The sequence below is a fragment of the Scleropages formosus genome, chromosome 5 (assembly GCF_900964775.1).
Source record: "Scleropages formosus chromosome 5, fSclFor1.1, whole genome shotgun sequence".
NCBI classification, from domain to species: domain Eukaryota; kingdom Metazoa; phylum Chordata; class Actinopteri; order Osteoglossiformes; family Osteoglossidae; genus Scleropages; species Scleropages formosus.
The window spans coordinates 29,911,915-29,937,796 of record NC_041810.1 but is presented as its reverse complement, the minus strand read 5'-3'; the positions used below and the strand labels follow the sequence as shown (position 1 = coordinate 29,937,796).

Genomic DNA, 25,882 nt, shown 5'->3' with positions numbered 1-25,882 from the left:
GGTAATTTTTACTGCGTCACTTTAGAGTGAGTACCCTGACGAAGGGGCGCTGATTCAGGAGGTGGGATTTGAACCTGAGTCCAAAGGCTGAGGCTGTAACCGGTACCTTGTGGCACCGCCAATAACCTCTCTTGTGTTTCTCTTCCTACCGGAACCTTCTGTTGAACGTCTCGTCCGAAATATGACACCCGGAGAAGGAGAGCTTCTGGGAAGCATCCGAGAAAGTGATGGTTAAGTCAAAGTGATTGTTTCGTTCCCTGTAGTCCGACACTCTGGAGCGGGGAGCTGCTGCTGCTGCTGCCTTGCCCACGAAGGTATCCGGTTCAAGTCCCACCTCCTGCCGCAGTGCCCGTGATCAAGGTACTTACCCTGCGGTATGAATGGCTAAATTGCTGTGAGTGAAACCATTAGCTAAGAGAATGAAACAAATGTGAAGCTATGGGTTTCCCGTGAGCCTCTTCCTTCCAGAAATCAGGGACGTTCGAACAGGACGTCCCGCAGGGGGGCCTCGATGTGGGCTGGCTGGGAGAGGGTGGATGGTGGGAGGGGCAACTGGCGTGAGCAAGACCTCCTGTGTGCCACCAGCCTGCATGCGCCTCTCGCGCACCTGCCCCCCCTCCCTGGTCCCGCACACCCTCTGGCTCCAGCACACACACCTCTCAAAGCAAACCTGTCTTCTAAGGACCGAATTTGCAGTTTTATTACCTGAACTCCCTTGGCGTATCGGGCGGAGGGAGGGAGCGTAAACGCGTTCGATAGGACTGATAAAGAAGGTCCCCGAGTGACGCGCACTTGCAGTCAAAGGCGCTTCCCCCCCAGTCCACCTGGAGTCATTTCCTTAAAAACGAAGGAGGAGGAGAGGCGGAATTAGGGCCGATCAGAGCCAGCCCCCCCCCCGGCCCGTCCCCCTCCCATCCCGGCAGCGCTGATAAGCGTCACACGCAGCATCTCGGCGGCCCGCTGATGTAATGATGATGAATGCGGCTTGGCTGCCTGGCACTCTCCCCCGGGACGGCGGTGCGCGGCGCGGCCTCGCAGCGAAGCGAGAGCAACTACAGTGCCGTCTCACAGAGCCGTTGGGCGGGTGGGGGAGCTGGGCGAGGCACGGGCGGGAGGGGGGCCGGCAGCAAAGAAAAAAGATGACACTCAAGAGTGTATATGTGTGCACGTGTGTGTGTGTGTGTGTGTGTGTGTGTATCGATGCACTCTATAAACTCATATGTTGTATAATGTTAGAATGAATAGCTCAGACCTGTGTGTGTGTGTGTGTGTGTGTGTTCTCTAAACTCATACATTGTGTAATCTTAGAAGAAATGAACATGCATGTGTGTGTAAGCGTGGTTGTGTGCCTTTGTGTGTGTGTTTATGTGCTCTATAGGCGTATGCATGGTATAAACAGATGAAAAACAGACGTGTGTGTGTGTGTGCCTATTTATAGACTGTATGTGACATTAATAAGAATGTGCATCTATTTGTGTATGCTGTGTTTTTAGTTGAGTGTTTCTGGATGATGTTGAACACAAGGACATTCAGAAATGGCGGCAAAAAAAGTTTTTTTGTTTTGTTATTTATTTTACCAGAAGGTGCAAAATAAACACACAAGTCAGTGATTGGCAAATATTTTGGGGGGCAGAGTTTTCTTTTTGTTTTCGTGACTTTGATGTGCGCCGTTGGTAATAGACTTTAAACTTCAAGCTTTTGTCAGTAAACCGTATAATTTATGTTAAATTGATTTGCTTAATGTGCTTAAAATACGAAACATTATTATGTCGCCTGAAATGTGCTCTTTTAAATCTAGTTAATTTCACTCTTGCTGTTGGAAGGATTTCATTTCATATAAAAATGAAGGAATGGCCTGGACTGCAAGGTTGTGCTTTTAAACAACAGCCAAATAATATGGGGGGGGGAACGTACTACGCTGTCATGCAGCAATTTTATTTATTGTAATTTTAAGTCGGATCATTTACATTTTTTTAAATACATTCAGGAAATGTGTTGGCTGCCACATTTCTGAATAAGTTTTATTCCATTATTATTATTATTATTATTGTTAAGTTGTACAAGCCTAAACATTTATTGCAAGTTTGCAAGATAACCAGTTGATAATGTGATGTTTCTCATCCAATAGAAATTAATCATAAATAATTAAAAATGTGCCGTGTGCTTTATGGAAAGTATTTTATACTGAGGGGTACAACTGGTATTTGTGTATGAAGTAGGAAAGAAGGGAGCAGGCACTCACACACCTGCAGAATGCCGATGGGGGCTGGAGTAGCCAGGGTGTGTGTGTGTGTGTGTGTGGGGTGGGGATTATAGACAGAAAGGCCTGGGTTTTAATTGCAGCTCTGGAAATGTGGCCTGATTTAAGTAGCACAAAGGGGGGTGAGCCACGCTTGAGTGGCCGAGGGCCGCGAATATTTGCTTTTCCAAAGGAATGTTTATGCCCCCCCCCCTCCCCCTGGTACGGTCTCTCCCACCCGCCCCTTCCGTCTTTATCCTTTTTCTCTCTTTCACCATCTCACCTGGGGGGGATAGCGAAATTTGGGGGGTGCTAACATGCACACATGCATACACACACACACACACACACACACACACACACTCACACATACACACACACACTGAAAATGCAGTGGCAGGTCGAAGTCTGGCCCTTTAATGGGTGAAAGGAGTTTTTCTTTTTTTCTCTTTTTTTTGCAAAAAGTTCAATCGTCAAAACAGTGAAGCATGTAATTTAAAAGAAAGAATGAAAAACTGACTTAGGGGCTCTTTGTCTGCTCTTCTCCTTTCCTCGCAGACAGACTGTCAGTTGAGGTATGTCTCGCACTTATGAATGTCTTTGGCTGCGGACCGATGAAAGCGGGCGAGCGGGCCTGCAAGCTTGCAATGCGAAAAGTGAAATTGATTTTGGTCCAGGAACTTGTTGGGTTTTCCTTGCTTCTGAAGAGTTTGCCTGGCAGCCCACTGACATGTGTGAAAGATTTGGGTTCAAATTGGGCAGATTTTTTTTTTCTGATGAAAAAAGTCAAAAGTTGCTGTGTTTAAATACCTACATGTGGGGTTGCTTTGGGTTAAATAGGTTAAAAATTAAACAAATTGGGTTTGTAAGACACATCTGTTCAAGGGCAGCGGGATTAACGTTCTTCGGGGTTCTTTCTATTATCCAAAGAAACATACTCGTAATTTCTCCGGATCCTCATGTTACGAACACCCGAGTAATGAATTTCCGAAGATGCAAACGTCTTTTTATTAATTTACTTTAACCGTATTTTCTCGACATGTGTATTTTGAAATATTCGTTTGGTTTGGATCAAATGTCACCCGTGTTTCCGCACCCTAACGTTAGTAGGCAGAAAAGATCACGCAACCCGGGTAGGGGTGTGGAACCGGAAGACATTTACATCTGGTGTCTGGTGTTCTTGGATGTCTGGGATCAGTAAAAAATACAAAGCAAAACAAAAAAAAAAAACACAAATGTGTACAGGTTTATGGGATGAATCAATCAACAGTTGGCATTAAATAGGAATTTGTATATATTTTTTAAATTTAGTTTAATTTTAATGTAGCACAACCTCAATAAAATGTTAATCGACTTCCAGCAATTTTCATTTATTATTTCTGTATCCGAGACTTTTGCAGACCACACTCACCAAATTAACGGATGTACATATTATTCCCCTTTTATTTATTTTATAGGCGGCAGAGCAAACTGGAAGTGGCCCAGTGTCGATGAATGCTGCACGTGTTATTTCAATTTAATGCAGTAAAATAGAAATCCTGCAACTGACTGGCATCCCCTCCATTGGGTACCTGTTTCCAGGATAGCCTCAGGAGCTCTGGGAGCTTGGTAGCGGTTCATGAAACTGGAAGAAATACATACAAGTCTTGCAGTAAAGTTTTAGTTCAGTGTAGCTTAAGTCTTTTTATAGAACCTAATCCATGAATAAATCGATTGACAGAGGCATTGTTAAACCTTTAATGATGAATTACGAACCAATTTCCGGTCCCAGTTCTATTCATAAGTTGAGGACTCAGTTTATATGTTTTTGTACAACCGTATATTTTTCTCGAGTGAAATTTTTGCATAAAAGTACTGCAACAGGACAATTTTCAGTTTATAATTCCATTTGTTTCCCTGGGAATTGTATTTCCCTGAGTCGCACATCTACCCGGGGTTGCCTCTTCGGGGACATCGGGATGCCCAACTCGGACTGCTCTGGGGACAGTTAAAGAAACAGGAGGGCAGCCGTGGGTTTTTTTCCTGGCCGAACATGGTACTGAATCCACATTGATTTTGAAATGTACCGTAATGAAAAAAAATCGAGGTATGACACTTTTACGTAACTCTGGCTGGTCATTAAATCGTAGAATGGTTTCTGGCTAAAGCATCTGAATTCATCCGATGTAGAGTTTGAGAAGTTTGGTTTGAACTGTTTCGCATCGTTCAGCTGGTGCTTTTCTCCGAAGCAATTAAAAACGTTAAGCTACTTACATCGTTTTACCTTTTTATACAGCCGTGTAAAGGAGGTAAAGGAGATGGGGTATAAACCCTGGTCTACCTAACCCCTTCACTACCAACTATTCAGAGTGAGAGTTTGATGTTTAAAACTACTTTAGTTTTTAAACCCAGGTGCTTAAGCTATCTTTTTTTTTTTTTTTTTTCGAGAACCTGGATGGCCATTAGTAAATAGGAGTAATAAATACAGTCAGCATTCAGCTCTCTGCTCCCTAAACTGCAGCCAAATTGCTGGCACTCAAGGGAACTGCTGGGCAACCAGCATGAGCTTCCATAATGAATGGTTATTTTCAATTTACATGACTTGTAAAAGTTTCTCTTATTAATATTTAACGGCTGTTATTCTTACTAAAGTATATACAATCATAAAGTCCATGTTTTTTTGACTGGAAAATCGTTAATGTTGTGTGTGTGCTTATTGGTTGTGAATTTGAATGATCTTTGCTTTAAATAACCATTTTTTCATGCTCTCAAAATCGACTGCTTGGTCAGTGCTTGTATTTGCTTTCTCTGTTAAGCTCCCAGAGGCAATTTCTTGGAAAGGGCGCTATATAAAAATAAACTGAACAGAACTGAAGCATTTGCTGGCTTATTTCAGTAAATAAGTAAATTTCAGTAAATTTTGTTTTTAGCCTGTAATTACTTTGTGCTTTACCATTACCTTTATTTTCCCGGTGTTGTTTTTGCACATTTTGCGTGTTCGATCCAGCATGTTGTTTTAAGCACATAATCTGTCATCAGGGTCAACTTTCTAATGCAGCAAGTTGAGTGTGGTTGTTGCCCAGTGTGTTTTAGATCATACAAACACCAATGAGTTACTTTTAACACATTGCATTTTCATACAGTGCTCTGTTATATTTACATTTATTCATTTAGCCGAGGCTTTTCTCCAAAGAGTCTTACGATGTTAAGGTACTTTACAGCTGTTTACCCATTTATAGAGCTGGGGAATTTTACTGGCGCAATTTAGGGTAGGTGCAGTACCTTCCTCAAGGATACTACAGGTGGAGTTTTAAACCTGCGACCTTTGGGTCCAACGGCAGCACGTCTAACCATTACACTACCGGCTGCCATATTAAAATTAAAAAAGAGTGAAGCTTGTGATAACCTGCTCTTTTATGCTCTTTTTTTGACTGTTTTCTTGTTTTGGCTGGGCAAGTTAATGGAATGAATGAATGAATAAAACTTTGTTAATCCCAGAAGGAACTTCTTCTGGATTGCAGCAACAGCATGCACTGTGCAAAAAAGCATAGCCACAAATGTATATACATACATGTGGGTAAATACGTTTGGTAAATCAATAAGTTGGGGGATGATTGCTAGTGTAGTGGTTAGAGCTGCTGCCTTGTGATCCAAAGGTTGCAGATTCAAATCCCACCTCCAGCTGTAGTACCCTTGAGCAAGGTACTTACCCTAAGTTGCTCTTGTAAAATTACCCCACTGTATAAATGGGCAAATAATTGTAAGTAGCTTTGGAGAAAGGGGTCAGGTCAATGTATAAATGTAAGTTACCTCAATAAATAACTTGAGTGAGTGAGAGAGAAGTGGAGCAGAGCACCATCTCCTTCCAGGGAAACGCGCTTGGAGACGAGCAGCTCTGACGGTGGGTTCCCAGGCCTCATTTGTCTGCCTGTCTTCTTGCTTTGGCAGGTGTCTCCGCTCCTCAATGAGACGCTGAGGAATGAGAAGCTGCCATGGAAGCCCAGTCGCAGGTCAGTTCCGCAGCTGAGAAGAAGAAGAGGGTAGAGACCATGGGGGCTGCCAAAGGCCCTTCCGGCCGTGGCGATGTCAGCGAGAAAGCCGTGGCTTCCAGCACAACGTCCAACGGTGAGAATCCACCGCTTGTTCGCTCCCTCCTTCAGGCTTCCATATCTCGCTCCTTTTCTTTTCGCTCCTTCTAACTCATTTCTAATCATCCCTCGAAGTGTGAGCACCCTGTTATATCTGGCATTAGGTCCGGGATTAACCTGAAAACCAAATTAACATTTTTTTTTTTTCCCAGCTCAAGACTCATTTTTAACATCAGTTTTAATCATGCAAATTTCGCTCTCTTAATACTCCCCATAATACACTTCAAGGTCACCGTCCAGCCTGCGCGTGGAATTAGCCTGCAGTAGTTCGGATGTCTGCCGAGTGACGTGTTTGTGATTACAGTTGCTGAAAAGTGAAACCTTTTAGTTCGTTTGGAGTTGAACGCACGCGGGAATAAGGTGGTGACAGAGGCTGAACAGGACGTTACCCGTTGGCAGGGTTCCGCAAGCGAGTTTGGTCCTTGACACCATTACAGATGTGTCCCCGCAGGTTCTGTTCAGCGACCTCGGGTTGAAACGTTACGCTTTTTAACGACGGACGAATACATCAAAATTCCCCTTTAGGAAATTGTGGGAAAATGTTGTTTACAGAGAGGGGCGTTGATTTCCTCTCAATTTTCGACGGGGGATTCGTAAAAGACGCCGCAAGTTTTAACGCAAAGGTAACTGTAGAAGTGAGCGTCCGGGAGGGGGGTGGGTGGGTTTCGTGCTTTGCGGCAAGAGCAGTTTCTGGTGCTCTCACATCTGCAGGACTGTTGCACTCAAAATATTTTTTTTTTCCAGAAGCTATCCAGCAGCCAGAAAATCCCGAACAAAACCGTAGATGCTATGACTGTGCCTGGAACTGCAGCTGTGAACGTTAGCGAGAGTCACTCTGTGCGTGTGTGTGTTTCAGGGAGGAGAGGACTGCTGCTGTATTGTTGCATGCTTCACATTTATGCTCCTGGGTCCTGGCAGAGGAATTAAATGGTCCCAGAGAGGACATGACATGCATCTCAAAAGCAGGGAGACCTTGGGCCAGAAAGTGGTTTCTGAAATTGATACCCACTTGTCAGACGCTTCTTGGGAAGTTTTTTCTTTCCACAACATTTACATTTTTCCCCTTTTCTCCACAGCAACTTGCATTGTTAAGCTACCTACCATTACTCACCCATTTATACAGCTGGGTAATTTTTACCGGAACAGTCTAGGGTAAGTACTCAAGGGTACTACAGCTGCAGGTGGGATTCAAACCTGCAGCTTTGGGTTTGAAGACAGCAGCTCTAGCCACTTCAGTGCCAGCTGCCCCGTTTACATTTTTTCACCCAACAGACACTTTTCTTCACAGGGACCTGCAAGTCAAAGTAAACAGAAGTACATCGAGAACAGACGAAGAAGAGCTTTAGATCCAGGAAAGCGATTGCCAAAGCTCACACGGTTCACGTTACACAAGTAGATTCCTAGATGCAAGAGTGATCGTGACAGATGATGTCGTGCGCCTTTATGGAGCTGTTTGTACCACCCTCCAGTGTAATTTTACTTCCTGATAGGTACATTTTTAAAAAAATGCCTGTCGGGTAACTGCTGTTTAAATTGTTGAAGTCATTAGTTTGTCGGTTTCAAGGCAGCGTGCTTAGTAGAAATAGAGTAAAATGCGGTGGGATTGTTTATGTGGTATGGTCGATCAGAGTAAATCTGTGCTGATAAAGACTGATGTGCCCAGCATGGGACAGTAGCACTTTCCATTTGCCAGGTATTTTCATTTGTTGCTGAGATGGAAACATACACCACTGAGGGTACCACAGTGAGCTGAGTAAAAAATGAGAGCGTGAGTAGAAAGGCATTATTTTACCGGAGATCAGGGGAAACGGAATTCAGAGCTTAGAGGAGCAGTGTTCCCCGAATAACCGCTATTCCCCCAGGAATAAAAACATATGCTTCTGGAGTGCAAGACAAATTCCTCTCAAGTATATTAAGCACACATCTGACTGTACTTATTTTTGTTTATACATTTATATCTTTTGTGACGTCTGCGTGAAGTGAAATACGACCAAAGCTTTTCTAAAAACTCTGCCACGGGGGATGTAATATTTTAAAATGTTATCGTCACTGAGGTTTGCTTCGGGTCCCATTAGGGCACCAGCTATTGTACCTTCGTCCGAGGCGTGTCACCTGAAGAATTCCATGAAAAAAACTTTAAAGGTCTTCATTGATAAAGGTTTTGGCTGAGAAGTATAATGTGAGAAAAATTAAAGTGAAATGCAGGTATGTAGTAGTTTGAGACTCGTGGGGGTGGGTTTGCGACCCGGTTGCCCACTGTATGAGAGTTCAGAGCTTTGGTTTTGGAAGTTTTCATTGCTGTGGCTCGAGGACACTTGACGGATTTGGGCATTCGGTGTCAGATGTGTTGTTTCAGCCTCATATATCGTCAAAGTCGGAAGAGCATCACTAAATTCAAGGCACGGTTGCTCTATAAAATCGTCAGCTGTTGAGAAATAAGATACTTTTCTCTAAAGCAGCTTACAATTATTTTCCCATTTATACAGCTGGGTAACTTTACTGGTGCACTTTAGGGTAGGTACCTCGCTCAAGGGTAGTACAGCTGGCGGTGAGTATTGAACCTGCGACCTTTGGGTTGTCTAACCGCTATGTTACCAGCTGATTGGAAACCCAACAGAATGAAGAGAATAGAAATTCGTACACCTGAACAATAAATCTGTTGCTCCGAAACTTTAAGCAGCCAGAATTTTTCCTGCTCTGGTACAACGAGCTCTTAGTTGCAAGGTGTGTCCACACAACTTTTACCGTTTTTTTTTTTTTTTTTTTTTTTTTTTGCCCCAGAAGCCGTCATGATCTGCCCCATTGAAAACCATCTTTCTGCTCCGAATTTGGCTTAAGAAGGATTTAGCCGAACACTATTAGTGGCGAAAATGAAGATTTTATCCTCGGCGGAGTGGGAAACTGCGCGATAGTTCGGCACACATGTAATAAAGTTTACGTAACAGTAATGGAATGCATTTTTATTACTGTGGATTTTCTGACTCTCGTTCTGAAGTTCCACAAGTGATGCCCTCAGTCACAAGATGAATGCAGATACATGCAATATAGTTTTGTATGAAATCGCGCAAACAATTCTAGAAAGTTCTACAGACTTCTTCTTTAACACTTTTTTCCCGGGCTCCATGGCGCTTTTCAAATAGGAAGCATGTCACGTGGTTTCCGCCAGACAGTTTGTGAGTCAAAAAACTTTTTCATTAAACGATTTAAAATTCAAAGAAGGGGCTCTATTTTCATATTATTTTAATATAATGGTTGCTCGGATTCCCCGGCGTTCAAATTGAAACACGGCATTGAGCTGTTCGCCGTGCTATTGTGAGACCTATTGATTTATACACGTTATAATGAAATTTCAGTTAATTAACAAGGGGGGCGCTCTTCCGTTTCACAAAGAAGAGGGCAAAAAAAAATTAAAAAGCAAGTGATCTGAAGTGGGCTGATTGCACGAACACGGGTCTTTGGCGAATAGTTTGACTCCCCCTTATGTGCTCTCTCTCTCTCTCTCTCTCTCTCTCTCTCTCTCTCTCTCTCTCTCTCTCTCTCTCGCTCTCTCTTTCTCTCTCTTCCTTGCTCGCCCGCTCTGTCAGAGTTCCAGCGCAATTACCGAGTCTTCGGGGAGCGTTCCCACATGGTCTGCTAAATGGTAGCTTCATCCCGTGCGCCTTTCATCTCTTCGCTCGCTCTCCTGGCTTGACAGTTGAAAAGGTCCGACTGTGCCACAACAATAGTTTGATTGGTTTCTTTTTGGGGGGCAGCATGGTGGGGTGGGTGCTACCCCGGCCTCATCATTCGCCAGGCAGGTGGACCACAAAGTCTCCTGATTCTTTTGTTGCTTCCCGGGCAAAAAAAAAAAAAAAGAAAAAAAAAGAAAAGCGTCTCTCCTCTTTTACTGAATAAATCCCGTCGTCATGGGATAATTTGCTAAAAAAAAAAAAGTGAAGAAAAAAGACCTGGTCCTGATAGATCTGAATAAGAAGAAGTTTCTGGATGGTTGGTCGGTTGGATTTTTGATTTGGGTGGTTGGACTTTGAATTAATTAAACAGGGGGTCCTGAATGGGTGAGAGGAAGAAGGGGAAAGAGCGAGCGAGAGAGAGAGAGAGCGAGAGAGATTGAGAAATCACAGTGCAATATGTGTTGCGAGAAAGTGGGGTGCAGATTAACTTTATAGCAAAGAAAGACGTGGCAAAAGCGTTTTTGTAAGTTCCGGGCCGGCGGGAAAATCCAGTTTAGCACGAAAGAGCGATGGGTTTTGTTTTTCTCAAAGGTGCACGTGAAAAATCACATTTAAAGTGGAATTTGTGGGGGATGGACCTAAGAAAAAAGGTTGACATGTGCTGCATTTTAGGGAAGGGAAGAGATGTTTCAGTTGAGGGTTTGGGGCTGGGGGGGGGCACATAAAGGAGAGGGGCCACCTTCTTTTTCGGCGGGTATTTAAATGATCAAGCGTCAAGTCGAGGAGGATGTCATCTGACAGACATAAAGTTCCCGTTAACACTGAGAGCGGAAAGTAATTTACCGATAGCCTGTCCTCGGCATCTTTGTGCCGCGCAGATAAGGTTTCATTTCAGAAACGGATAGGAGACATTTTCACTTACGGCCTCCATTCTGCAACACCTGTGATAACAGCTTGTGGATCCTAATTGAAAATTGGTTTCAAAATGGATTTTCACTTTTCCTCTGTCGCAATCCCTCCCCTCACCCCCCCAACACATGCACACCCCTCCCCGCCCCCCACCGATTCCTCTGACTCGCCGTTCTACTTGGGAAGCATTGAATGGACCGGGAGAAGCTGGCAGCCTCGGCCCGGCCGGGGAAATGGAGCGCGGCCTCGGCATCATCCCTCACGGCTCTGCCAGACGGATGACGGGCGCGCGATCCGTCTTATTAATGAAATCATTGATCACTTGAAGGGACTCATAATCAACCGCTGCTCCGCCACGGGTTCTTCTCCTCCTCTCCCTTTTCCGCCGCCTGTGAAACGTGGCGCCACTTTGGCGGTCGGATCACTTTAGTTGCTGATTAAAAAAAAAAATTCAAAGATTAAAAAAAAAAAAAAACTTTCTCTATATATATATATTTATACAAAACGGAACTAAATCTGATGAAATGCGAGGAATGGTCCCAGACGACTGCGGCACCAGCAAACAAATAGCCGGAAGAGTTTTCCGGAGCAGTTGGGTTTCATTTGATGCGGCGGGGGGGGGGGGGGGGGGGAGCAATGAGCATTGATTTAAGCTTCGAACATTTCACATTATTTCCGCCCCGCTTTTGCTGCAGGTTCGGCTGGAAATAAGGCACGAGGGAGGAGGTGCGTAACTTCTTGTGAACGCTGGGTTTTCAGGGGTTTCGGTTCAGGGCTGCATTGAGACCGGGGGCCTCTGGGGGGGGGGGGGTTGGGGACCGCAAGGCCTAGTTTCCCGGGTTCATTCATGACCCTGGCATCATTACGGATCACAACACCAGTGCTCTACTAAACAGGAGGGGGCTTTTATTGAGCCCCCCCCAGGGTGTCTCAGTGTGAGCAAACACACATGCCGTGCCAAATTTCTGACGGCAGTCGACACTTTGCATTCTACAGTAGCGCACTCTACTCCCCATGGTCTCCGGTGCTTATGAACCAACGTGCCTGTAGCTTCTCAAATTCATGCCTTATTGTTCAACAGGTTTTAAAGTTCCCCCCCCCCCCCGCCCCCTTTTTCCCACCTAATAAAACAAGAATGCGGCAGGACTAAAAATACATTCTCTTCGCAGAGACTTCGCAGAGACTGCCATGATGCAACACATGAATGAGCACTCCTACACTCGTAGGTGTGCAAGGGCGCGTGCGGAAGGTGCTGTTTACCTGTTGGCTCCAGCGGAGTTAATGTAGGCAGGAGGAACAGCGAGAGCTCTGTGCGAGCACTGATGTTTGGGGAGCGTTGCCTTCTGGACACGCGGCACCTCGTGAGCACCGCGAACTGCGGTGAGCTGCATACTTGGACCGAAGGCAATTTCCTGCATCAGCGGGGAGACCCGTTTGGAGTCAGAGCCCGCCCGAGCCCAAGGGGGTGAGATAATCCCTCCTTCGCCGGCCTTTTCCGGGTCACACGTCACTCTTTGCTTGTACTCAGTGGTGTCCTGGGCAGCAGGATGGCAATGGTTTACAGTTTAGTTCCATGGTCAGGAAAGGGAGTCTTACTCATAGTCTCGTGCGACTCCTTGACATATTGCTTTTTATTCTTTAATTGGTTGGCTACACAACTGGGGCATAGCAACATAATGACAGAAACAACGTACGGAGAAAGTGGAAACACATGGATGGGGCACTGTTTAGCAGAGCTGTGGATTCGGTACACAAAACCATCGACTCTGACTCCGGTAACCAATAATTGCTTCTGACTCCGACTCCACAGGACTGCCCAAAAGTTGCACATTATTTTGGGGGCCGACTTATCCAACGAATATAGGCCTAAACCTATATTACGCCTCTAGTTTTTGGGGGTCGACTTATACGACGGTATATACGGTACATTTAGTGGGAGTCGGTACATTTTTACCGACTGCGTCTCCAGTAACTCAATAATTGCTTTCGTCTCCCCGACTCTGACTCTACAGCACTGGTTTTCAGTGTCGTAGTCGGATCTGCTGCCGTCAGATACCAGGGTTGCTGGTTCACATCCCACCTCCTGTTGTAGTACCCTTAAGCAAGGTACTTATTTGGAATTGCTCTAGTAAAATTACCCAGCTGTATAAATGCGAAAGATGTTGTAAGATGCTTTTGAGAAAAGCATCAGGTAGATGTGTACACAGGGAAACAATACAGGTATTATAATATTTAGCTGGGGTGCTCATATACCATGAAGAAATTCTAGAGAGGTGACCGGATCTCCCAAAATTACTTTAAATGACCCTATAGGTTGAGTGTTATTTGTTCCGAAAAGTCTGACAATTGTGTGAACCACATATTTGTTAAAGGAACTTCTGGTGTGGTTCAGAGGGGCACGAATTAAACTTTTTTAGTGGTCTTTTCAATAGTTGAATAAATGCTATTCCAGTATGTTTACTTTTTATTCTGTATTATTATATATATTATATGTGTGTGTGATTATTATGATACAGTAAACTTGGATGCTGTCCTGTCCTGTCAAGAGTGGAAAAGATGAGAAAGAAGCAAAGAGAAGGTTAACAATTTCTTAATGATCCTGTACTTGGGTTAGGAGTTAGGATTAGAATAGGGTAAGTTTAGGGGTCAGGATTAAGGTTAGGGTTAGGGGTCAGGATTAGGCATTAGGGTTAGGATTAGGGTTAGTTTAGGGTTTAGGGTTAGGGGTTAGGATCAGGGGTTAGGATTAGGGTTATGTTTAGGTTTAGGCTTAGGGTTAGGGTTAGGAGCTCTCGGTTTTAAACTGTCAGTGAAATGCCCCCTGTCCGTCGTCCATCACCTCCAAAATACCCCCCGCTCTGAGTTGATGTGAAGCTTTTGTCTGCTCTTTAACATAAATGACATAGTTTACGCAGTTTTTTTACATTTTTTATAAATATGCATTTATTTGTTACTATTATGCTATTGGGTATCAGAGAATTTTGCTTGATGTGTTGGTTCAGCGAAGAGGTTGAGGAGCTGCAGGTGACCATGTGTCACTGCTTTGATTTCTGTTGTTTAATTTTATCATTATAGTTTATTCTGCAGTTGGTTTCACGTTACTCCTGTTCTCTTCACGTCATTTTCACTTCCTCAGTCCTTTTTTTCCCAGACAGAACTGAGGAAGTTTGCTAAAATAAACTGGATTTAGCCGCCGATAGGAATCACACAAACAGGGTCATGGCAGAAGATGGCAATCTCTGTTTTTTTAACGCTAGACGCAAATAAGCAGGCGCATCTCAGTGGTCGTGTTGCTCGAACAGCCGTCCCCGCAGATGCACCACGGCGGTGAAACTCCCGTAAAAGAGTAAAGAAATAAAATACTAGACGAGTGCAGGATTCTGTCCATCCGTCACCAGGTGTCACAGCTGCCCCCCCCCGCAGGAGGGATCTCGACCCCAACGGAGGACTGACCGGTCAGTTATTTCCCCACTCCCCCATTATAGCACTCTTTGTCATGTGAAGGCAAGTTGTTCTTAGCCTGTTCCTTTGAGGACAAGCTCATTCGTTCTCTCGTATTTTCTTAACGGTTTAGCAGAGACACAGAAGTGACTTCCCATACATATTGTGTCGCTGCTTTTACATTTATCTGACAGTTTTCTCCAAAGCAGCTTACAATTATTTACCCATTAATACTGTGGGGTAATTTTACTGGAGCAATACAGGGTTAGTACTTTGTTCAAGGGTACTACAGCTGGGAGTGGGAATCAAATCTGCAACTTTTGGGTCCAAAGGCAGCAGGTCTAACCACTACGCTACCAGTGTTTCGGACAATAAGCGAAAGAGTACGTTACATCAACAGGAGGAGAAATTTGGATGCGGTCGTGCGATTCTAAAGTACAGTTAATTTGCCACATTCCACCATATGAACCAGTGTACATCACATGAGTAGCTGCATAAAGGTTTACCCATAATTTAATTCCTTTCTAATCACAAAATTATTAAATGTAAACACTTATCAAGCACATACAAGGTCAAGGTTGAGTCTGAAAAAGATGTGTTTTGAGACCTTTCATAATGTAGGGAGAGATACAGCAGTTCTGAGTGAAAGGGGATGGCCATTCCACCACACTGGAGTCGGAACCGAAACCTTTTACATTTATTACATTAGTTCACTGTGATGGTTTGTGTTGTTCAATGAGTGGCTCGGTGGGTAGCACTGGTGCCTTACCCCATATGGTCTGTGCATTTGGACTTGGGTTCAAATCCAGATCAGTCTGTATGGTATTCTCCTTCTGTGGTTACTCTGGTTTCCTCCCACAGTCCATGCATTTCAAGGTTAGTTGGTGAATCCAAATGAAGCGTTTCAATGGGTGAGTGACTATAGAGATGAGTAAATGTCAATGTGTTTCTGTCCTGTGTACATCATGCATCACAGGAACATTCCAGGGATAGAATATCCAGGTTCAAGGTGAGGCAGTCTGGAAAGTACCTGTTTCCGGTTGCCACCCCCTGCTCCCCCCCTTGCTGGGTTCAAAAGACGATCCAGGATCAAAGAGAGCGCACCGTCCCACCGATTTTCTACTCATCGATGAGCCGATGAGATGCGCTTGTTTTGGTCCTCATTCTGCTGACTGCAGTAACTGCGGTAACTGTGATATAAAGAGCGTTATTGGACTACCTGTACTATATTGGACAACTGTTTGGCTGGAACCGCAGCTTAATATACAGTCGTTTTTAGAGAGTCATGTAGAAAGTGTTTGTTAGATGTCTGTACGGTGGTTCTGGTGGGGGTAAAAATCCTCTGATAGTCTAAGTATTTTGCTGGTACACTGGGCCAGCTGGGGGTGTAATAGTTTGCGTTACTACCTTCCACCTCCTGGTGTAGTGCCCATGATCGTGGTACTTTCCCCAAACTCACAAACGGGCTGAAAGCGCTTGTCCCAAGCGTGGTTGCGGCAAACCGGAGCGTAACCCTGCAACACAGGGCGCAGGGCTGGAGGGGGAGGGGACACACCCAGGACGGGACGCCAGTCTGTTGCGAGGCACCCCGAGCAGGACTCGAACCCCAGACCCGCAAGAGAGCAGGACCCAGCCAAACCCGCTGCATCATCACACCTCACTGTACCTACCCTGAACTGCTCTACTAAATATTACTCTGCTGTACACGGGTAAATCACTGTAAGTAGCTTAACATTGAGAGGTGCTTTGGAGAAAAGTCTCAGATGAATAAATAAAATGTAAAGTAATAATAATTAATTATGTACAATGTGCGGTGGCGCGGTGGGTTGGACCACAGTCCTGCTCTCCGGTGGGTCTGGGGGTTCGAGTCCTGCTTGGGGTGCCTTGTGATGGACTGGCGTCCCGTCCTGGGTGTGTCCCCTCCCCCTCCGGCCTTACGCCCTGTGTTGCCGGGTTAGGCTCCGGTTCCCCGCGACCCCGTATGGGACAAAGCGGTTCAGAAAATGTGTGTGTAAATTATTTGTATACAATATTTACTGTATATAATTATATATAATATACATTATATTGTAATTGTAGGTATAACAACAAGTGTATCTGTCAGTTCTGTATGTATGAAAACAAGCGTTCCGGGAATGATTGTGGTTTTATTTATGCTACTTTTGCCGATTAAAGGCAGCGTGTTAAGCATATATCACTGCAACAAGTTACTTCCTCCTCTTTCCCTTATCATGCTGCTGTAAAAGTTTGCATTTTATCGCATAATTTCTCATGAGCTGACAGTTTTCTTCAAAGTGAGTGTAAATTTGACCCGTTACACAGCTGTATATTTTACCGCTCGTCGAAACTCGAACGGTGCGTTTCTCCATGTACGTTTTCAGCTGAAGAGCAGCCCTCCTCCCACAGAATAAGTTCCTTTTCCAGCCAGCGGAACTGCGCTGAGCTCTTAATGCTCTCTGTTCTGAGGGAGTGTTTATGAGACTTGAGCGCATTCTTCCATGCGCTATCCATACTGATATTTTGCCAAGGCGGCGCCTGGGTGCGCAGCTGGCTTCTCGGCACTCCTGAAGCCTTACCTTCTTCACCTTTCTGGTTCTCCCTTGAATTACCAAACCCAGCGACGTACTTGCCGAAAGCGGCAGGAGACATCCGACCCTTTCAGAGCACAAGATTATTTCATCATTACACACACGCAGTCGGAAACCGCTTGTTCCGAAAGGGGTCGCGGCGAGCCGGAGCCTAACCCAGCCACGCACAGTGTGTAGGGCTGGAGGGGGAGGGGACACACCCAGGACGGGACGCCAGTCTGTCGCAAGGCACCCCAAGCGGGACTCGAACCCCAGACCCACTGGAGAGCAGGACCCAGTCCAACCCACTGCACTGCCGCACTCATTACATAAAAAGACTATTTATGGACTGCTGGCAGTGTACTGGTTAGAGTCACTGCATTTGGATGTAAATGTTACAGTTTTGATCCCCACCTCCAGCTGTAGTACCCTTGAGTAAGATACTTACCCTAAAATTGTTCCAGTAACATTACCCACCTATATAAATGGGTAAATAATTGTAAGTAGCTTAATGTTCTAAGTTGCTTTGGAGAAAAGCTTCAGCTAAATGAGTAAATGTAAATTTATATCTTGAGCTGAACATACAGTGCTGCTTAAAAGTATGTGAACCCTGTAGGGGTGATCAGTATTCCAGTATAAAATATTAAAATAAACGGTCATCTGTACGTAGGCCTACTGTATAGAATGTAAATGTTAACTTGTAAAACGAGTAAATTACTATGATTTACACCCCTGATTCTACTTACCTAGTTGGTGTAACCAATGCAACATAGGCTTCACTTTTTACACCTGCACTACTTGTGTGTGTGGGGGGGGTGTGGTGGCGCAGTGGGTTGGACCGGGTCCTGCTCTCCGGTGGGTCTGGGGTTCGAGTCCCACTTGGGGTGCCTTGCGACGGACTGGCGTCCCATCCTGGGTGTGTCCCCTTACGTCCTGTGCTGTCGGGTTAGGCTCCGGCTCCCCTGCAACCCCATATGGGACAGAGGGTTCAGAAAGTGTGTGTACTGGTGTGTTTCTACTGCGCACATCATTTCCTCTAAAGTAACAGGGAATTGCTCATTACACACATATTATGCCACATGGGAAGCACTGATTCTCATTCAATAACCGTTTCGTGGTAAAACCAAGGGACGCAAGTGCTTCATGTACTTTCAAACAGCACTGTATTTCACATGTTGGCCGTTCCACTCATTTTTCTCTTGAGCCGTTAAAGTTTTGCCGTTACAAGGCGGTGCTGAGCTCCATTCAGCTGAGTGACTCTGAGCACAGCTGTGCCAACGGCCAAGGAGAAGTGGCACGTTTTAAGAAGCGTGTGGTAACACAAACTGCTCCAGTAAATTATCCAGCTGTCCGTAAGTGAGAAAAATTGGAAGTTGTGGGTAAATGTTGAGCGGCGGATGTTAATAAAGGAACGGCTTTGAATGACACAAGAGCCTGTGTGAGAGCGCACATCCCTGTCTCAAGTTGTTGGCCAGCTAGGGAATGTGCACCTTATTATTCTCCCACCGAGGACGTCATGGCTTTACATGAGGCACGATGAGGAGCGGCACGCGTGGCAGTGCTCCCCCACCCCGTGCTCAATGGGGTCTTTGTTCTGGTTTGGGTCCTCACCAGCTCCGTATTCACGCAGAGCGCTGTGGTACCGCAAGTAGCGCTGCTGTTTCATAGTGCCTGGGTTAGGTGAGAAGACATGGATTCGATACCTGCTCAGTCTGTGTGGAGTTTGCACGTTCTCCCCGTGTCTGTGTGGGTTTCCTCTGGGTGCTCTGGTTTCCTCCCACAGTCCAAAGACATGCTGTTCTGGTTCCCCCATAGTGTGTGAGTGACAGAGAGCGTGTGTTCCTCTAATGTATGGATGAGTGACCCATTGTAAGTTGCGTATCTAGCAGTGTAAGTCACCACGGTGAATAAGGTGTGTGGACTGATAACACTACGTAGAGTTCATTGGAAGTCGCTTTGGAGAAAAGCATCTGACATAAATAAATGTAAATGTCTCTCCTAGAAGGAGTCGCGGGGTTGGTCGTGGCAATGGGGAGAGCATTCCCTGAACTTCCTTCCCTTTCCGTCTTTAAGATGGTTGGGTTCGGCTTTGGGGCGGGGGGTTGTAACGTGTTTCCAACTCTGTACAGGAGAACAGGCTGGAGTCATAGAAGAACTTCAGAGACAGGTTGTCCGCAGACGTAATCATCCTGCACCTATGCAGGAGGATGTTTGTAGCTCCGTACATCCAGAGGTAAATTTTGCTACACAATGCAGCAACTCTCATCGCCAAATCGTGGTCCCCGTGTAAGGAATAACGCAGCGTCCATCTGAAATCATCTTCATCTGATCCATTATTCAAGAACCGATCTTCTGGAACAGCGTAACGTTTAATTTAATAAGGTCTTACGTTTACTTTTGTTGTCCTTCTATCTATTATTGCGTCACAAAGTGCTGTTACCTGCCTCTTTAGTTCTGAGAATTAACTGATGTAACTTCCACTGTCTTCTTCATTATATCATTTTTAATCCTCTTTTCTTTGTTTTTGGGGAGTTGCTATAATAAACCCCTTGGGAGTCGGTATAATAAACCCAGTCTTTACCAGTCGCAACCATTGATTAAAATAGATATAAATCACAGCTGAAATTGTACTCACATACTATAGTAAAACAGTCAATATTAGCCTAGTTGTTTGAATCATATAGTCAGCTTTTATAATATGAATATGTTACAGTAGAGTAAATAAGGCCTTAATGCAGCGATGGATCATCTAACGCCGAACATTTGTTAGTAACGTGACATCGAGCCTCGAACAGCATATCGTCCTTGTGCTTTGTAGAGGGAAGGACAGAGGCAGTTGTTTTCTTTCATCACTTATACCATTTTACCATAAACGTCCGTGAGCCAAGTTTTTAAAAAGTCTTCAAGAAAGGTTGAAAAGAAAGAGAAAAAAGCACCGGGAAAGGCTGTCATGCGTAATAAACTTACTTTTTTCATATTTTTTGTATTTTAATTAGTTTTAAGTGACATTTTCATCCGGGAAACAATTATTTTTCCTTTCATTGGAAAGAGCGGAATTTGCCTAACGGTGTTTTCACGGAACAAATTAACCGCGTTATGTGAGGAGTGAGGTACTGCATCATACGGCAATAAATGACAAAATACACAAACTCTGTGATGACCCATAAAAATCGCAGTCATGGGGTTTTTGTGGCAAGAGAAGAGTTGCTTTTAAAAACATCAGCAGCTAATATCACTCATGTTTCATGGAAGCCGCATGTATCTGCACGGTATAATGCGTCGGTACCGCTTTGGCTTTCGGCTGCAGACAGCCCTGTCCGAGCAGAGTAAACAAGGGCGATGTGCCGCGGTGTACAGTGTGGGCGCTGCGAGGAGAGCAGCTCTCCTAGGTCAGATCAAACCTCACTTCACAAGACACGCAGTCCTCAATAAATAAAGATCTTCTCTGGACTTTTGGTTTGGGGACAAAGCTGACCGTAACTTATCTGCATGACGAGAGCCTGGCATGAAGAAAGTTGAAAAATGGGATTTTGAATGGGTTTGGGAGAATGATAATTAGAAGCGATTGGAGCTGCGAGTCCTCGGCGATGGGTGGGAGGACAGTCCCGGCGGGCAGAGTAGTGGGAACGTTGCAGGGCAAAGTATAAATCTGAGCTGAGAGGGAGGGAATTTTGTTGGGCCGAGAAGTCTTCTCCGCTGAGTTTCTCACACAGCCCGGCTGTTGGGGAATCTACCCTCTGGGTGCTCTGGGCTGAGAGAACCATGTGGCAACGGGTGAACTACGCACCGGCATTGGGGAAAGCGCCACTTCCTGACCTAGTAACGAATTAGGATGCAATAGAAAGTATTTTTCAACTAATTCTGAAATAAGCCACACTGAAGAGCACATTCATTGATGCGTCTGCTCTTTGCTTTATTGTTCTTATTCATCCATGTGACACTTTTCTCCAAAGCGACTTAAAGTGTTAAGTTACTTCCAATTATTTATCCACTCCTGCAGTAGGGTAATTTTACTGGAGCATTTGAGGGTAAGCACATTGCTCAAGGGAACTACAGCTGGAAGTGGGATTCAAACCTGCAACCTCTGGGTCCAAAGGCAGCAGCTCTAACCACAACACTACCGGTTGCCCCTTTAAAAAGTTCTAAAACATTATTTAAAAAATATATCCATAAAAAATTATTAGCTGCTTTGAAAAAATAAGTTGTACAAGGAGCAAATGAGTATCAGTGCAGCAGCACAACCCAGCAACGGCGAAAATTATTCATACTTTTTCCTTCTTTAAACGCACTGGCAGAATTTGGGGGTGAAAATGACAATTTAAAATGTGAGGTGTTACATCTGACAGTTAAAAATTTTCCTTAAACCTGTAAGCACCAGCTCATGTGTGGTGAGGGAGTGAAGTGCAGGAGACGTGAAGGAGGGCAGTATATTAAAGCGTTCAAAATATTTGGCTTCACCGCGTTCAATAATAGCATATTTCATAATGCGCCCATTGTTGATATTTTGTTGATGAGCTGTAGTCCTTAAGCTCTGGTTATGTCCTCTCATGTTCGGTAATAAAAGGAGCTCCGTCTTTGTTTCTGCAGTTCCACTAAATTGTACTGCAAGTAACTTGGCTTAGAGAAATTACTAATTTTAATAATAGTGTAATGATTTGCGCCACGGCTTGATAGCAGGTATTTACTCTCCACATTTTTCAATACATTTTTTGATTGACAGTTCAGGGATAAAACCGAACAAAAAAGCACAGCGGACACACGTGCGTTTGTTGACATGAACAGCGTCTATGTTTTAAATGCTTTTCAAAGACAGCTTGTTGTTTTTTTTTCATTTCGAAGTAACTGTGAGATTCTCAGCTCTGGTTAAAATAGGTGTTGAACCCCAAATAATGCCGACGATGAGAGTGTAACGTCGAGGCCAAACGGAGTTTACGCTCAGACACACACGTGTTTGGCGCTTTGCCTTCAGCGTTGTCGCCTTTGCTTATGTGAAATATTTCTTATCCAGTTTAGTTTTTTTTTGTTTTTCATATATTTAAAATATTTTAAAAATTTAATATTTCCTCCCTTTTATAGGCATTTGACCGAGCAATGCGTTTCATCTGTGCTATTTATATGCTAATGCAATACCTTTCTGTTGTCACGTGCTGCGATAAAGGCAAGTTTTGGACTGATGTCCCCCGAAGGCTGTCGGTGCTGAAGAGATAGCTGGCGAGATCCTGCGGGGCCTCGGGGTCGTCCTGCTTGTGCTGCAAGGCGTCACAAGTGACCTTTTTACAATTCCTTGAGCGTCCCCCTCTCCGTGGGACAGAGGATCACGGTAAAACACGAGCCCCGGCGTTGTCGTTCGGACCTGAAACAGTTAAGTGGGGCGAGTCCCCTGGTCCCCCCCCCCCGTGTTGTTAACTTGAACAGAGGTGTAATTTAGGGGGCCGGTGATGTGGGCAGCTCTGCCCTATAATCTCATCAGCTTTCCCCACTTGATGTGACTCTAATGAAGGGGGGACCTGTCCTCCCAGATTCTGTAAGGGGATTGATTATATGGTATTAATAGAAGGTTGATGCCCTTTCGCGTGCCTTAGGTACTGAGTACAAGTGTCTGTGGGACCATGGGCCGGGGACCTTTATGGATCTCTAGCAGATGTCGTAACGCTTACTCCTTCGGCCGTCTTCAGTCATTATTGTGCATTTATACAGCCCGGTATCTTACTGGAGGAATTTAGGGCAAGGACCTTGCTGAAAGGTACCGCAGCAGAGTTAGACATGCGATTGAAACCAGCAGCCTTCAGGTTTCCCTCACACTCATTCATTTTACATTTGTTTATTTATTATTCATTTAGTTGCGAGCCCCTTTTTTTTTAACTTGCTGCGAGCCTCAAGATTTCAAAATTTCACATTGGACCCAGGCTCATTTGGGCCTGGAGTAACTTACTGCGCTCTCTTCTCTGGAAGAAACTGCGCAAAACGTGACGTATCATGTGTAACACCAATAACTAAAATACTCTGCATATCACACAGATATGTAAAAGCACTCTTGACCTTGTCATTCCACCGATTTCTTCAATCCAGGCAGTAAAAAAAAGTCAATGCATGCAAATGTAAAGAAACGTAAACCTGTTTACCTGGGGCAAGTGGTAGCATTGTGGTTAGAGCGGCACCCTTTAAACCCACTAATCGCAGGTTGGAATCTCAGCTCAGGCTGTCGTAGTCTCGAGCAAGGCACTTGCTCTGCTTCACTAAAACCTACTCACCTCTATAAATGGGTAAATAACTCTAAGTACACACACACACATTTTCTGAACCGCTTGTCCCATACGGGGTCGCGGGGAACCGGAGCCTACCCGGCAACTCAGGGCGGAAGGCCGGAGGGGGAGGGGACGCACCCAGGACGGGACGCCAATCCGTCGCAAGGCACCCCAAGCGGGACTCGAACCCCAGACCCACCGGAGAGCAGGACCTGGTCCAACCCCTAAAGGAAGAAATGTATGCAAAAGGGTGCTGTATTAAAACCCACGATAACTTGGTCCGCCTTTGTCTAACAGCAAAATGTGCCCGTTTTACTGTATCCGTTTGTGTGTAAAGTGGCATCTCGGAACCAACTGTTGCAGATAAAGCTGAAGCAGAAGTTTCGAATGAAATTCTTGACATTTCAGCAATTGCCACGCAGTTCCGACCTCAACAGAACAACAAGGGAAAAACTGCATGACGCGATAATGACTCGCGCCCGTTTGACTGCGAGAGGCCGGAATTTGGCAGCTTGAAGGCCAAAGAGAACAGGCCGAGTCGTGAGCCATTTCACTCTAAGACGTTTCCTCGTTCTACCGATAAACTGCTTAGCACCAGGCAAATTAATGAATCCAGGCAGACTGAATCCTCGCTTTTTTGGAGAGAGGGGTGGGGAGGTAGTGTGGGGGTAATCCTGTTCCGGCTAAACGGCTGATCCCGCTCATTCCTCAGATATCAAATGTCAAAAGTTAATTTAGCCTGCTACCCACAGATAGGAGTTAACATGCTATTAAGCGGGGAGGGGGAGGGGACGGGCGGGGGGGAGCGATTTCGGACCCTCCTGGGATCGTGCAGCGCTGCCTTTGAAGTGTCTAATTATCCCTTCCTTAGTAATTGGGGGCTAACTGCCTTAATGGAGGACTCCTCCAGCTCACCATACATGTATTCACACTTGGGGAATTGTGCGTGGAAGGAGCGCAACAACACGAAATTTAAAGGTAAGTCTCTGAAAGAGAGCGGGAACAGAGGGGTACTTTAACCGCTCTTTCGTCACACTTTGCGACATGCTGCTGTTTCGCCCCCCCCAGCTTATTATTAGATGCTGTGGAGTTTGGTTTTTGTTATTTCCACGCTGCCCTTGGCTGCCTCTGCGTTGGCACCGGCTCCGTGTCGCCGTTCTTTGGCGCATGGGCTCTAATCTGTGCCGCGCAGGCCCTCCGAGCGGGGGCCCGGCATGACGAATGGGGAGGCGCCGGGTCTCGAGCCTTTTGGAGAACTGGCCGAGCCTAACGCCGTGGGCGTTCTGACTGGGTCTCCGCAAACGGACCGCGTGTCCGAAACCCATCTTTCAGCAGCAGTGGAATCGCGAGGCCTGCTGTGTCGTCGGCCCACAGCCTGAGAACAGCAGAAGTCCTAGCTGGGTTGTGTGTGTGTGTGTGTGTGGACTCATCGCTGTAGAGGTTAATATCTGCTGTCTAGTACTTGAAGGTTCGCATTTCAAGTCCCCCTCCCTGCTCTAGTACCTTTGAGCAAGGTGTTTACCATAAATTGCTTTGCTAAACTTTTTCGTTCACCTGACGCTTTTCTCCATGTCAAGCTACTTAAAGTTATTTACCCATTTATGCAGCAGGGCAATTCTACTGGAGCAATTTAGGGTAAGTACCTTGCTCAAGGGTAGTACAGCCAGAGGTGGGATTCAGACCTGTGACCTTTGGGTACAGTCGCTGTAAACGCTAAGCTACCAGCTTCCCCCAATAGGTTTCGAACGGGTAACTCGCTGTAAGTAGCTTGACATTGTAAGTTGTTTAGAAGGGAAGCTTCATTTAGAAAAATGAAAGTCTTCGCACAACCCTTAGCAAGTTGCCCCATCCGGGGGGAGATGTCTCACGTCAAAGATTCTGACGTTCGTCTTGAACAAAAGCATGAGGCTGGCTTCCCGTTGTTGAGGCACTTTTGGAACGGGTTCTGATGTTGATTGGAGGTGAGTGCGGGTGGAGGGTTGCAGAAAGAACCACGGTTTCTTTGAATCACGCCCCCTATAACTCTTCGTACTTCAAGACCGGGCTTCGGAGACCCCCACGCCCAGCTGCATCTGAGCATCAAGAAGGGTTGCCGTGGAGTCCGTGCCTAGGAGTCTTGATTTCTTCTGGGAGCAGAGCTTTAAGGGGGGGATTGATGCAACAGACCCGAATTGAGATGTGAGGGATGTGTCGAATTTGCGCAAATGAATATTAAGGAGAGCCGTCGCTGGGCTGCGTGGGAAATCACGCCATGACAATTGGCTGCCAGCGAAGAAAAGGCACGTTCCCCAAGCCACCGACCGGCTCTCACTTCAATTATCGAAACCATCACTCAGGAACACACTTTGTAGCTCATTACTGGGGGTTAGTCTAATAAAAGTCTGCCACAGAGTCTCGGCGCAGAAAAAAGGAAGTTCTGAAAGTTGTACGAGCGAACGCTTTGTTGTCGCTCTTCTGTAAACTTTCGAAAAGCAAGGTTTCGGATCCCGCTTCGTGCGAAAGCTTTAATGGCTAAACAAATTTGTATTCACACAAACAAGAGTGCGCTGCGTTAGTGTGACTCTGCATGTGTTTGATTAGTTTTTTTTTAAAAAAGGTCAGTTTTACACAAGTCACGATTAATAAAATCTGAACAATATTAATGTTCCTTGATTTTTTTTTCCTGGTGTTTTGTGGAGACTAA

The 25,882-nt window shown here is 45.3% G+C and overlaps 1 protein-coding gene across 3 annotated transcripts in view; it reads left to right on the top strand.

Annotated features, from left to right (window-relative positions):
• The window catches only part of LOC108942313 (transcriptional activator GLI3-like), a 140,231-nt gene that overhangs the window by 15,447 nt on the left and 98,902 nt on the right, over positions 1 to 25,882 (top strand). For all 3 annotated transcript variants that reach the window (XM_018765571.2, XM_018765573.2, XM_018765570.2), the window contains one exon: positions 6,167 to 6,343. In XM_018765571.2, the coding sequence (XP_018621087.2) occupies positions 6,211 to 6,343 (133 nt within the window). In that variant the 5' untranslated portion in view covers positions 6,167 to 6,210. The remainder of the gene's footprint in view (positions 1 to 6,166; positions 6,344 to 25,882) is intronic.